Source organism: Pelophylax lessonae (assembly GCF_965119305.1).
Source record: "Pelophylax lessonae genome assembly, chromosome: 3".
Lineage (NCBI taxonomy): Eukaryota > Metazoa > Chordata > Amphibia > Anura > Ranidae > Pelophylax > Pelophylax lessonae.
In genome coordinates, this window is record NC_138770.1 from 529,140,794 (window position 1) to 529,154,308 (window position 13,515).

The window sequence follows — 13,515 nt, forward strand, 5'->3', positions numbered from 1 at the left end:
ATGCCATTAAAGTCCACGTAGGTGTAAAGGCAGGCATCCCAATACCTTTGGCAATATAATGTCTTTCAGTTTTGTTACTGTACAGTATGTCGTATTTATCAATATTAATATATTGCTGATACATTAGTACATTACAGAGTACAAAGAACCATTCTTCAATATGCTTTGGGGCTGTGGGAGGAAGCTGGGGAAACCATAGGAAACCACACAGACTTCAGAAGAAAATACAGACTCCATGCCCACAGTGCACCACACATATCCTCATCACACATATTGTTTTATTTAAATATATGACTAGATTTTTTATGAAATGTCTGGGCTTCTAATATTTCAGAAATATATACAAGCTGGTTTCTTCCTCAACGGAATAACATTATTTGGTCTTTAATTTTTTTTTTCTTTTAGTAATCCTCTGCTATCCACATCTCCATTATGTTCTCATTTGCCTAAAAAGCCTGCCAGTACAAAGACAAAAGGTTAGAATAATCAAACAGAATTCATATATATATATGTTTGTGGTAATAACTTTGCATCGCTTTACTATAACCTTTGGGATTGAACTTTGGGAGCTGTACGATTTATAAGAATGTTGGGCAACTGTAGCAAACAGGGAACCTTGGTGGACATAAGTGTGTGATTCCTGCAAGCTTCTGCCTGTAAATCCCATTCTCAGTTAAAGTGATTGTAAACCTCAGACATGAACTATGAACAAAGCATATCCCTCTATAGTGTGTACTTGTCTCAATGAAAGCATATGTAAACATGTATACGAATGGGTAAAACAACCAATTCCATTTAAAATAGAAATAAACATTTGTGTGTGTGTGTGTATATATATATATATATATATATATATGTATACACACACATATATATATATATATATATATATATATATATATATATATATAAACATTATAACCCCTTTTTATAATTTTCATGTTCCCTCTGTCTTCAGCTGCATAAGAGCTGCAGAAGAGAAACAGCAGAACACTGAACTTCCCTGTGAAAGGCTGTGCAGGGAGGGTGTGTCAGGACAAGTCTTATCATTGGAGGAGAGAAGGCTGGGTTCCCAGCATAGCTAGAGAACTGACCATGCTGTGTTCTCCTGTTTAGTGTGGTCAGTTTGTATTAGGAAAGCAAGGAGACTAGAAGAAACAACAGATATTTTACACTAAAAAAGAAACATACTTTTTCTTAAAAGTACATGGTACCGTAGGCACATTTCAGGAATTTGAAATGTTGGGTTTACATATTCTTTAAGATCACTGAGTGTCATTTCTGTCTGCTGCTTTGTTCCTTTGCTATAAGCATAAATCACACAAATTAGTTTTCCTGACACCAAGAGGAAAAAAAGTGACAGGAGAGGGAGCTGATTGACAGCCTCAGCTTTGTTTATGTGTGCTGTGTGAATGGGGGTGTGTCCCTTCCCTCCAATCAGCTCTCAGAGCTCTCCTCACTGAGCTCTGTGAAGTGTGACTTCAGTTCTCCACCCCATTTTTTCTGACAGCTCAGACAAGCTTTATAGGTTTTGGACTTTGAACAGATGTAGAGAAGAGAAGACTGCAGATGAAGAGGTACAGCTTATGCAGGAGGATTTGTTTCATCTTTGTGTATCACCTGAGGCCACCCACTTCACTGGGTATATGTAAGGGTTTGCAACTTCTTTAAATCTTACATCTTGTATCCTACATTTCAGTAAAGTTCTGACAGTGTATAAAGGGAAATGGAAGTGCTGGCAAATGGGGTCTGAAATGTTTCAAAGTGGGGCTTTGTATTAGCCTATCAGAGGTACAAGATCACACTGTACGCATGTTATTGCTGCTTTAATAAGATGAGTAAACTAAATTGCACAAAGCAGGATCTGATATCTGTAAATGTCCACCAATCTGCCACAACTGAACTGGCTTGTTCATCTTGTTTTTATTTCCCCAGAGAAAACCAACTCTGAATGCTAAGCAGATAGGTCGCTATCCTTATAGCAAGTAGGATAGTCAATGTTGGAACTTATGCGCAACACAATTTGTTAAACAAAGAGGCCAGTCAATTTGTGAACTTGTCAACTATATCATTTATTATATAAGGAGGCATGTGTGGACCCTTGCGATATTGACACAATGCCATCAGCTTCAGGTTCATGTCTGTGTAAAACCCGAGAAAACATAGAAAGCAAGAGAAGGGCGTACCGACCTAGTGCAAAATCATAAGACATTTATTAGAAAATTAAAAGAAATGCCATACATTATATTCACAAACCTATGTTGAAGTATGCATATAAATACTCCTTTTGCTATCAGGAGACCTCTAGGACAAGGATGCTTTTCAGTAAAGCAGGAGGACTGGAAGGCACCCGTGGTGATGGGGCTGACGAGTTTCTAGAGAGAACCCTCTTCACCTTGGCTCTGATGAAGAGGGTTCTCCGTGGGTTGTTTGAATCTGATTCCCATGCTGCTGCAGGCTATTAAATCTACTTCTAGGAGCGACTTTGCGGATGTGAATCTCTTGGGTTCACCCCCACTCCTTTTCGGTGACTCGAAGTTTGGCTTTCCTCCAATGAGGTGTTGAGCAGCGTCTGGCCTTGGGTGGTTTTCTTTCAATGTCCTTTGGCTACGCATTCTTTGGTTTACACCTTTGTTCAGGGGGTTTGCTATTTGGCTCCCCATGTGCGGTCTCCATTGCCTTCGTGGGATCTCAGTGTGGTGCTGTCGGGTTTTCAGTAACCGCCGTTGAAAATTATTCATGAGATTCCTCTGCTTACATTGTCCCAGAAGGTAGCCTTCTTGGTGGATTTTTCTTCTGCATGTAGGGTGTCGGAGCTGGCAGCTTTGTCTTGTCGTTCACCTTACTTGGTGGTTCACGGAGATAAAGTGGTGCTTCGTCCTTGTCAGTCATTCCCTCCCTGGGTTGTTTCCGGTTTCTATCTGAATGAAGACATGGTATTCCTTCCCTGTGTCCTAAGCTTAGGCATCCTAAGGAGATTGCCTCGCATTCTCTGGCTGTGGTTCCAGCATTCAGGGTGTACCTGGTGGATACCGAGTCAATTTGGAAATCAGACTCGCTATCTGTCCACATGGATGGACCTTGCAAGGGTTTGGCCGCGTTTGCCGTGACCATTTCCTGATGGATCATACAGATGGTGGTGCAGGCCTATTCAATCAAGAGTCAGGTTCTCCTTTCCCTGTTAAGGTGCATTTTACACGGGCGCTTAGTGCCTCCTGGGCCTTCCGCCATCAGGCGTCAGCAATGCAGGTTTGCAAGGTGGCCACTGGTCGTCTGTGCACACTTTCACAATATTTTTACAAAGTGGATGTGCTGGCATCTGCGGACAAGAGCACCCACCCCTCTATTGAGTTGGGTTATATTTCTTCTGACACTGATTGCAACACAACAGAGTGCCTATAGCAGGAAGTGGGAATATATCCCCTGGAACTGCCCCATAGGCATGGTAAAGCTTTTTCCTGCCTAGTGTTCTACTTCTGTAGGGGGCAGCATAACCAAATGGTCAAGAAGATTCTGGAGCTGTGTCCGTCAATGAACACCAGAGAAAAGGATTTTACGGTAAGACAAAAATCCAATTTTTATTCTTTTTTCAATTGTCGGTAGCATTTTGTTTAAAAAACACAGTGGTGGTCAAATACCACAAAAAGAGAGCTCTATTTATAGGAAAAAAATTACATACATTTTATTTGGGTTCAGCGTTGCATGACAATTGTTAGTTAAACTAGCGCAGTGCCGCATTGCAAAAAGTGGGCTGGTCAAGTTGGTAATACAAGAAAGGATTTTGCTCGCTTTGGAAACTGCAGCTTGGCTTTGCATGCTACTATTAAGCTTATGATCTACCTGAACACCCAGATCCTTCTCCACCATTGATTCCCTCAGTTGTAATCCCCCTATTATGTATGATGCATGCATATTCTTAGCCCCCAAGTGCATAACATTACATTTTAGAGTTATGTGACTTTTAGCTGTTGGGCCTAGTTAATCGGTTAAAAGTTAGCTATGGTTTTTAAAAGGTTTATGTTTTTTATACAGTACATGTAGCAAGATATTATTTTTTTCTGTGGTTTCACAGTATTTTTATAAAATAGCATTTGCCCAGTTTTGTCTACCATGCAAGTCCTTATGTTTTAATAGAAATTAATATGTGCTGTTGTATTTGGCTTTTACAAACTGACTGAATTTGCCATGTTGTCACCTCATGCACCATCCAAAAAAAGTATGGCATAAAATAATTTTTCCTTGGTAAATAGATTAAGTTACTAAGTGGGAAAATCAAGCCTTGGAGCTGTCTGAGGATTGTGTGCTGGGCATCCCATGTTCCTAGAGGTTTGGTGTTTTATAGGTTGAAATAACCTACTTGCTATAGTATAAATTTGTCACTCTGGGGCTGTAGAAGGGAGAAGTGCTAGAAGCGGCCTCCTAAATTTCCTGCTTTATCCTTCTTCCAATGAATGGTAACTCAGCATTGTAAAGTTTAGTTGTGCATGTAGAACTGTTTTTGCTAGTGTTTGCTGAGTGACCAGAGAGGTGTCTTAACTGAGCTGAGACTACTGTCTGACAGCATCTGTGTGACAAGCAGTCCTGTTTTTTATTTGCTTTGGAGCTGCAAGTCTTCTATTAGATAGGGCATCTAATAGATTTTTAAAATGTCTATGGCAACAGGAATCAACATATGCCTTGTGAAGGATGCCACAGGTAAACCTACCAATGAGTCAGTCCTTTAGGCACCTCAGACAAGCCTCCTTTCCTGGACACAGAATTGGATAGACCCTGTACATGTGCATCTTGTGCACGCTGTTTACAGTGATAGTGGGTGTCACTATCAGGGGTCAGGTTTGAAGACCAATTGCTATAGATGTGGTGGAACTACCATCAACCAGCAGGATAAGTACACTCTGGTGGATGACACGGGCTCATCTGAGGTGCAGAGTCTGAGTACTAGCCGGTGTTCCTGATGGTGGAGATGGATTTTGCTGCATGTAAGTACCAGGCCTTGGTCCTCAGGATCGCCCCACCAGGAGGTGAGCAAGTCGGGGTCCAGTAGCCGATCAAACAGAAGCATAGTCAGTGAACAAACCAAAGATCAGTAATGAGTAGTTGCAGGTTTGGATCAGGCAGAAGCATATTCAAACAACAAGCCAAGGGTCGATAATGAGTGGTAGCAAAATATGGACAGCAGCAGGGAAGACAGGGACATACTGGCTGAAGAGAGCATAATAATCTAGCTAATAGGAAGTGCAAAGACATGGCTTAAATCAGGAAGTTCATAGGAGGAGCAAAGGGTTCAAGAAGAGACATTGCCTGACACAGCAGAGGTTCTGGGTTCAAATCCAGTCCCTGACAGTGGGTCACATTTATTTTGCCCTAATATTTATCCTTGTTCTTTTTAAGCCCCGCCTGGTCTGTGGGTATGCATTGGGGAGTATAATTAGCCTTTTTTGACTGTTCGCAACAAGTCTGGCACCAGGTCTTCAACAGCAGTCGTCCTACACCAGTTAGAGATACACTTATCAGGACTTTACTTGCACTATGTGTATGATTGAACTTTGAACAGCTAAGGTTTGTACCTTCTGCATTTCTTACAAATCTCAGGTCTGAGGGCTTTCACTCAGATTTGGGTAAGCTTGAATAGCTGACGCATGGGTTCTGGGGGTAATATTAGAAGTTTTACTTGTGTCCTGCACTTAATTTCTTAGTTTCATACCTTCTCATGCCTCAACTATATCAGGCAGCCATTAAGCAATTGATGCCCCATTGTTTCTGTTCCCCTAGCCAATCATGTTTACAGTTCCTAATCCCAAAGTAGACATTCAACCTATCTTGGGCTTACCATCGCCATCAGTTATTAGCAATACCTTAATTTTCCTATGGACACCAACCACTATCAGTTGATTGTGCTTTCACTTGGATTTGCCTTGGCCCCCCAAGAGGGTAAACAAAGTCCACACATCTGTTCTGGGCCTTATTCAACTCATAGACATTCCAATCATCAGATACTTTGATGATCTGCTGCTGCAAGAGTAGACCTCCCGGGCTTTGGACTCAATGTGTCAATCATTTGATGGACCTTGGAGGACTACAGATGGATCCTAACATTGAAAAGTAATCTTTGATTCCATTGCATTGATTTAGGTATGCCTTCTCCTGGATGTTTTTCAGTCTAAGTTTTTCCTATCCTGGATGAAGTTGATTAAGTTGCATAGTCAGGGTTAGCAAATCCAATCTCAATGTCAGTCTTCCCTAAAGAGTTTCATTTAAGTGCAGGGATTGATGGTATTCAGCTTCAAAACAATTTAATTTGCTCAACTCCACTCGAAAATCGTTGGACAAAGCCAGTCTTTTTCTGGACAAAATGATCTGTTTACACTTCCAAATTATCTACCCCCACAGGACAGATTTTTTCTTCACTTACATTGGGAGATTGTCTCTGGTCCTCCATTCTGACAGCTCTCCAGTCTGAGTACATTTAGACAATTCCACAGCTGTAGTCATCAGGGGGGATGAGGAGTTGATGTGGCGGCAACAGAGGTAGAATCTATCCTGTTCTGTGGTGAGCTTCATGTTCCAGCTATTTCCATGTTACACATCACTAGGATGAACAACTGGCAGGCAGCAGATAATGTCTGAACCTGGGGCAATTGCCTTTCCATCTAGAGGTGTTTCAGATAATATGTCTGCATTGGGAAACACCAAATATAGATTTACTAGCATCTAGGTTCAGCAAGAAGATGGATAGGTTAGTTTCCAGGATGCGGGGTCCAATGGAGTACTTAGCATATGCTGTGGCAGCACTGAAGGATTAGTTTATGCTGATCTATGTAGTTTCTCCAATGAAGCTTTTACCTTGTCTACTTTGAAAGGTCGAAGACAAGAGCATTCCAGTGATTCTCATAGCTTCAGATTGGCCTCTACCTGATTGTCTGGATCTGTTTTCTCAAAGACCGATCTTCTTTGTCATTGGCTTTGACGGCCCAGCTGTTGAAGCCCAGGTTATGAGTGACAGGAGCATTTCAGATTCTCTAATGCTGGCCATACTAAAATATCCTAAATCATCTTCCTGCAAGATTTATTATTGAATGTGGAAAAAGTATTTTTACTGGTGTTAGTTTGTGGGGGGATCCCTGCATGCTTTTTCAGTGGGCTTTTTTTCCCTCCATTTGGGGAGAGAACAATAGTTGACCATTAATACCGTCAAATGTCAGGTGCTTGCACTGTCTGTTCTTGCTAAATTTTCACTGATTCATACTGTTTATACAATAGTTTGCACACACTCCCCCTGTTAGGTATTCCTTTTCACCATGGGTATTCCTTTTCACCATGGGATTCAAAGTTATAATTTAGCTTACTACAAAGACCTCCTTTTTAACCTATTTGTGCCTTCTACTTGATGTTACTATGTTGTAAGGTAGCCTTTCTTGTGTTCATCACTTCAGTTAAAAGGGTTATCAGCATTGTCCTGTAGGGAACCCCAAATTATCCTATTTAGGAATAAGGTTGCTTTAAGACCAGTTGTTTTAAGACCAATAACCTCCATTTTACCCAAGGTTGCTTCTGCCTTTCATTTGAAAGTGAGGAATATGACCGTATGTCTGGCACCTGATCTCCCTAAGGCAGTCTGTCATAATTACCTGGATGTGGTAAGGACCATCAGGGTTACCTTTCTGCCACTTCTTATTTAGCAGAGCAGCCTGTTGTCATTTCCAGAAGTTTTAAAAGAGGTTCTCCAGTTTCAAGAACCACCATTTCTAAGTGGATTAAACAGGTTGTTGTACAGACCCAGATGTTGGGATACAGAGTGTGCCTCTTTTCCCATTTAAGCCCACTCTTATAGGGCAATGAGTATTTCTTTGGCTTTTTCTCACTGGGCCTAGTTGTCATCGATTTTTTTTTTTTTAAAGCTGCGACCTGGTCTTCTGTACACACTTTCTCTAAGTTCTCCAAGCTCTTCCTCCACAGATGCTAGTTTCAGCTAAAATGTCCTGCAGGTGGCTATTTAATGCTCTTTTGTTTTCATCCTTTCTTGTTGGGTTGGTTCACCTATTTTTTTAGGTCTGTCCTTCCCTCAATTTGGACTGCTTTTGGACATTCCTAGGTTGCTTAATATCTACACTGCTCAAAAAAATTTAAGGAACACTTTTAAACCGGATATAGCATCAAGTCAATTAAACTCCTGGGATATTGATCTGGTCAGTTAAGTAGCAGAGGGGGGTTGGTAATCAGTTTCAGCTGCTTTGGTGTTAATGAAATTAACAACAGGGGCACTAGATGGGCAGCAATGAGACAACCTCTAAATCAGAAAAGTTTTACAGGTGGAGGCCACTGAAATTTTTTTACCTACTCATCTTTTCTGACTGTTTTTCACTAGTTTTGCATTTGGCTAGTGTCAGTGTCACTACTGGTAGCATGAAATGATACCTGGACCCTATAGAGTTTGTACAGGCATTCCAACTCGTCTAGGATGGCACATCAATATATGCCATTGCCAGAAGGTTTGCTGTTTCTCCCACCACAGTCTCAAGAGCATGGAGGAGATTCCAGGAGACAGGCAGTTGGAGAGCTGGACAGGACCAAAGAAGGTCTTTAACCCATCAGCAGGACCAGTATCTGCTCCTTTGTGCAAGGAGGAACAGAATGAGCACTGCCAGAGCCCTACAAAATAACATCCAGCAGGCCACTGGTGTGAATGTCTCTGACCAAACAATCAGAAACAGACTTCATGAGGGTGGCCTGAGGGCAAAACATCCTCTAGTGGGCCCTGTGCTCACGGCCCTGTGCTCACTCCCCGGCACCGTGGAACTCAGTTGACATTTACCATTGAACACCAGAATTGGCAGGTCTGCCACTGGCGCCTTGTGCTTTTCACAGATGAGAACAGTTTCACCCTGAGCACATGTGGCAAACGTGAAAGGGTCTGGAGAAGCCGTAGAGAACCTCATGCTGCCTGTAACATTGTTCATGATGACCAGTTTGGTGGTAAGTCAGTGATGGTCTGGGGAGGCATATCCATGGAGAGACTCACAGACCTCTACAGGCTAGACAATGGCACCCTGACTGCCATTTGGTATTGGGATGAGATCTTTGGACCCATTGTCTTACCCTAGGCTGGTGCAGTGAGTCCTGGGTTCCTCCAGGTGCGCCACAATGCCTGGCCGACAATATGGCGAGTGTATGCAGCCAGTGCCAGGAGGATGAGGGAATTGATACCATTGAATGGCCCCCACACTCACCTGACCTAAATCCAATAGAACACCTCTGGAACATTATGTTTTGGTCCATCTGACGCCATCAGGTTGCACTTCAGTATGTTCAGGAGCTCAGTGATGCCCTGATCCAGATCTGGAAGGAAATACCCCAGAACACCATCCATCGTCTCAAAGGGAGCATGTCCTGACATTGTTAGGCGTGCATACAAGCAGGTGGGGGTCTAACAAACTACCATTTTGAGTTGCTGCAAAGAAATTTCAGCAAAATGGACTAGCCTACTGCATCATTTTTTCACTTTAATTTTTGGTGTCTTTGAATTCAGCCCTCTGTAGGTTTATAATTTTCATTTCCATTAAACAATGTGGCATCCTTTGGTTCCTAACACATTACCCAGTCCATATCAGTATAGATATCAGCATGACATTTTTCCCGATTGAGATCTGATGTGTTTTCAAAGCGTGCCTTTAATTTTTTTGAGCAGTATTTTTATCTGTGTTCCTCATTAGATAATAGAGAAAATAGGATTTTTGCACACCCTGTAAAGCCCTTTTCCTCAATAAGACAAAGACAGCAACAAATATCTGTCAGGGGTTCTAACAATTTTATACTCTATCCAAAATGAATAAAAAAATACTTTTAGGCTTTACAGGGTGCCATGGCCATACACAGGTCAGTTTTGAGAGTATTCAGCAAATATTTCAATTAACATTTTTGATCAAAATTATTAAACAGTAGTTTGATCCATATTTTTTGAACATTTTATCCAGTGCATATATTTTGGGAAGACTGGTGTTCTTTTTGTTCTTTCTGATCCTTAGCAGACAGAAAGTAGCAGATATTTTTAGAGTTTAATCTCTATTTAACCTAAATTATGTTTTTTAATGGTAACATGTTTGGAAAAGTATTTTTTTTTTATAATATTTATCATAGCTTCCAAAATAAATCCATGTATAGTCAACTTATCCCAAAAAAATAAGTACTGCTAGCAATGGCTTGCACCCAATGGTCTATTCAGTCAAGGAAGCTTCATTGTCTGTTTACTGATACATTTGCTCAGACCAGCCTTTCTCAACCAGGGTGCCATGGGTACTGAAGGATGCTACAGCATTCTGGTTGAGAGAGGATGTCAGATCCAACTGAGCTCCAACCGCTTATCTGCCAAACTGTACATCGGCATTGCAGGAGCTCGGTCAGGACAGTGAAGTGAAAGCAGTGGAAGGGGAAGGGGGCTTCCTAAATCCTGATCTCTCCACCTCCATACGTGTATCTATCTATCTATACATATATATATATATATATATATATATATATATATATATATATATATAGAGTGCATTGCGAAAGTATTCGGCCACCTTGAACTTTGCGACCTTTTGCCACATTTCAGGCTTCAAACATAAAGATATAAAACTGTAATTTTTTGTGAAGAATCAACAACAAGTGGGACACAATCATGAAGTGGAACAAAATTTATTGGATATTTCAAACTTTGTCAACAAATAAAAAACTGAAAAATTGGGCGTGCAAAATTATTCAGCCCCTTTACTTTCAGTGCAGCAAACTCTCTCCAGAAGTTCAGTGAGGATCTCTGAATGATCCAATGTTGACCTAAATGACTAATGATGATAAATAGAATCCACCTGTGTGTAATCAAGTCTCCGTATAAATGCACCTGTGCTGTGATACTCTCAGAGGTCCGTTTAAAGCACAGAGAGCATCATGAAGAACAAGGAACACACCAGGCAGGTCCGAGATACTGTTGTGGAGAAGTTTAAAGCCGGATTTGGATACAAAAAGATTTCCCAAGCTTTAAACATCCCAAGGAGCACTGTGCAAGCGATAATATTGAAATGTAAGGAGTATCAGACCACTGCAAATCTACAAAGACCTGGCCATCCCTCTAAACTTTCAGCTCATATAAGGAGAAGACTGATCAGAGATGCAGCCAAGAGGCCCATGATCACTCTGGATGAACTGCAGAGATCTACAGCTGAGGTGGGAGATTCTGTCCATAGGACAACAATCAGTCGTATACTGCACAAATCTGGCCTTTATGGAATAGTGGCAAGAAGAAAGCCATTTCTTAAAGATATCCATAAAAAGTGTCGTTTAAAGTTTGCCACAAGCCACCTGGGAGACACACCAAACATGTGGAAGAAGGTGCTCTGGTCAAATGAAACCAAAATCAAACTTTTTGGCAACAATGCAAAACGTTATGTTTGGCGTAAAAGCAACACAGCTCATCACCCTGAACACACCATCCCCACTGTCAAACATGGCTGTGGAAAGAACTGAAAACTGCTGTTCACAAATGCTCTCCATCCAACCTCACTGAGCTCGAGCTGTTTTGCAAGGAGGAATGGGCAAAAAAGTTCAGTCTCTCCATGTGCAAAACTGATAGAGACATACCCCAAGCGACTTACAGCTGTAATCGCAGCAAAAGGTGGCTCTACAAAGTATTAACTTAAGGGGGCTGAATAATTTTCCACGCCCAATTTTTCAGTTTTTTATTTTTTAAAAAAGTTTGAAATATCCAATAAATTTCGTTCCACTTCATGGTTGTGTCCCACTTGTTGTAGATTCTTCACAAAAAATTACAGTTTTATATCTTTATGTTTGAAGCCTGAAATGTGGCAAAAGGTCGAAAAGTTCAAGGGGGGCGAATACTTTCGCAATTCACTGTGTGTATATATATATATATATATATATATATATATATATATATATATATATATATATATATATATATTATTTTTTTAATATGTGTACAGTATATGTATGCCTTTTTAGGGCTCATTCATAACAGTGGCAGCTACTGCAATTCCTCTAAAACGCACTTCTCGCAGGTGCTGGGTGGTGGCGCCATTCACCTGGGGGTATAAACTTCCGGCCACAACCAAAGCATGTGTGCGTTGCTGACAGTTGCCTCTGCAGCTAAAGAGGGCGCATTTTGGGATGGTAAAAACGCTGTCCCCCAGCCTCACGTGTGAATGAGCCTTTGGTTCACATCTGTGCAGCTGCATGCTGCATGTAGGGCAGCCTATTCATTTCAACAGTCTTCCTTACTTGCAGAAACACAGGGAAAGAAGTTCCCAACCCTGTTTTTAAATCACAGAAAATGCGCTGTATTTGCTAATGAGTGGGGATACCATTAATTACACCTCTGTAGCACATTTGTCTGTGTGTTGGGAATACGTAAAATTTTGCATGCATTCTCCAACACGCAGTAACATAAACCAAGCCTTAGACCGGGATGCCTCGAGACTAAAAGTGCTTTTTAATGTTGCCATGACTGGAAAAGGTTGAGAAACACTCTGCTAATAAGTCATTCAAAAATCCTTTTTACATTTCCATCTGGTTTCAAATAGTTCTTTATTTTTTTAAAGCTGAACTCATGGGAAAAGAAAAATCTGCCCTTGCAGTGGGTTTCCCCCAGCAATGCAATGGTTAAAATTCTCCTTTATGCCTAGGTTAATGGACTTTTACTGTAGTTACCTAATCCCTCACTCCTGCAAGCTCCTTTCATTCTATTTGACATGATCCACAGCCTCTTCATTAAGGTGCTCCAGCAGTCGCAGGCACACTGACATTATTAAGTCAATAGCTCTGCATTGCACTGGGGGATACAGACGTACAGCCCACAGCTGGAGCACTGGGCAGCAAAGGGAAGCACCAATTTTCCGGGAGCAAAGGAAAAGATAATTAACATCCTTGTTTCTAGCACTTTAGGTATAAATGGGCATTTAACCTTTGTAATGGGAGGGGAACCCCACTGAATGCAAGGAGTTTCCCCCCCCCCCCCTGGAGTTCAGTTTTAAAATAATATGGGCAATTGCAAGCAAAAATTTTATTTTTTATCAGTTAAAAGATTTTTTTTTAGCTGGAAAGAAATTGAAAAAAATGTTTTTTTTTTAGAATTGACAAAAATTAGTCTGTATTTTGCATCATGAGAATGACTAAAAGGGGATGGAATTTACATTTGTGATCTAAAAATACAAGTTAGTCTAAGGCATAAACTTCTAAGTCATTCAGATTTCCACATAAAATGGAATGAGGCATATGAATAAGCTTGAATTTAACTCACACAGCTAACCACAAAAATGCAGCACAGAGTACCAGAATTTTTTCCTCATTAAAATTAATTGCAACTCTGCCAGTGAAGTATGTATGTGTTACAAGACTTACAAAATGATCGATGATCACACTTAATTAAAATGAAACACTAGATCAACTGTGCTCAGAGGTGGAAAAGCAATCTATTATCTGCCCGCAGAGCTATCCGTGATGTTGTCTGTGAGCTAAACTAGGAAT

The 13,515-nt window shown here is 41.0% G+C and overlaps 1 protein-coding gene across 1 annotated transcript in view; it reads left to right on the plus strand.

The window, feature by feature from the left end:
* Positions 1 to 13,515, plus strand: part of WDR27 (WD repeat domain 27) — a 522,635-nt gene that overhangs the window by 72,725 nt on the left and 436,395 nt on the right. The window contains exon 12 of the mRNA XM_082251222.1: positions 406 to 476. Coding sequence (XP_082107348.1) covers positions 406 to 476 — 71 coding nt within the window. The remainder of the gene's footprint in view (positions 1 to 405; positions 477 to 13,515) is intronic.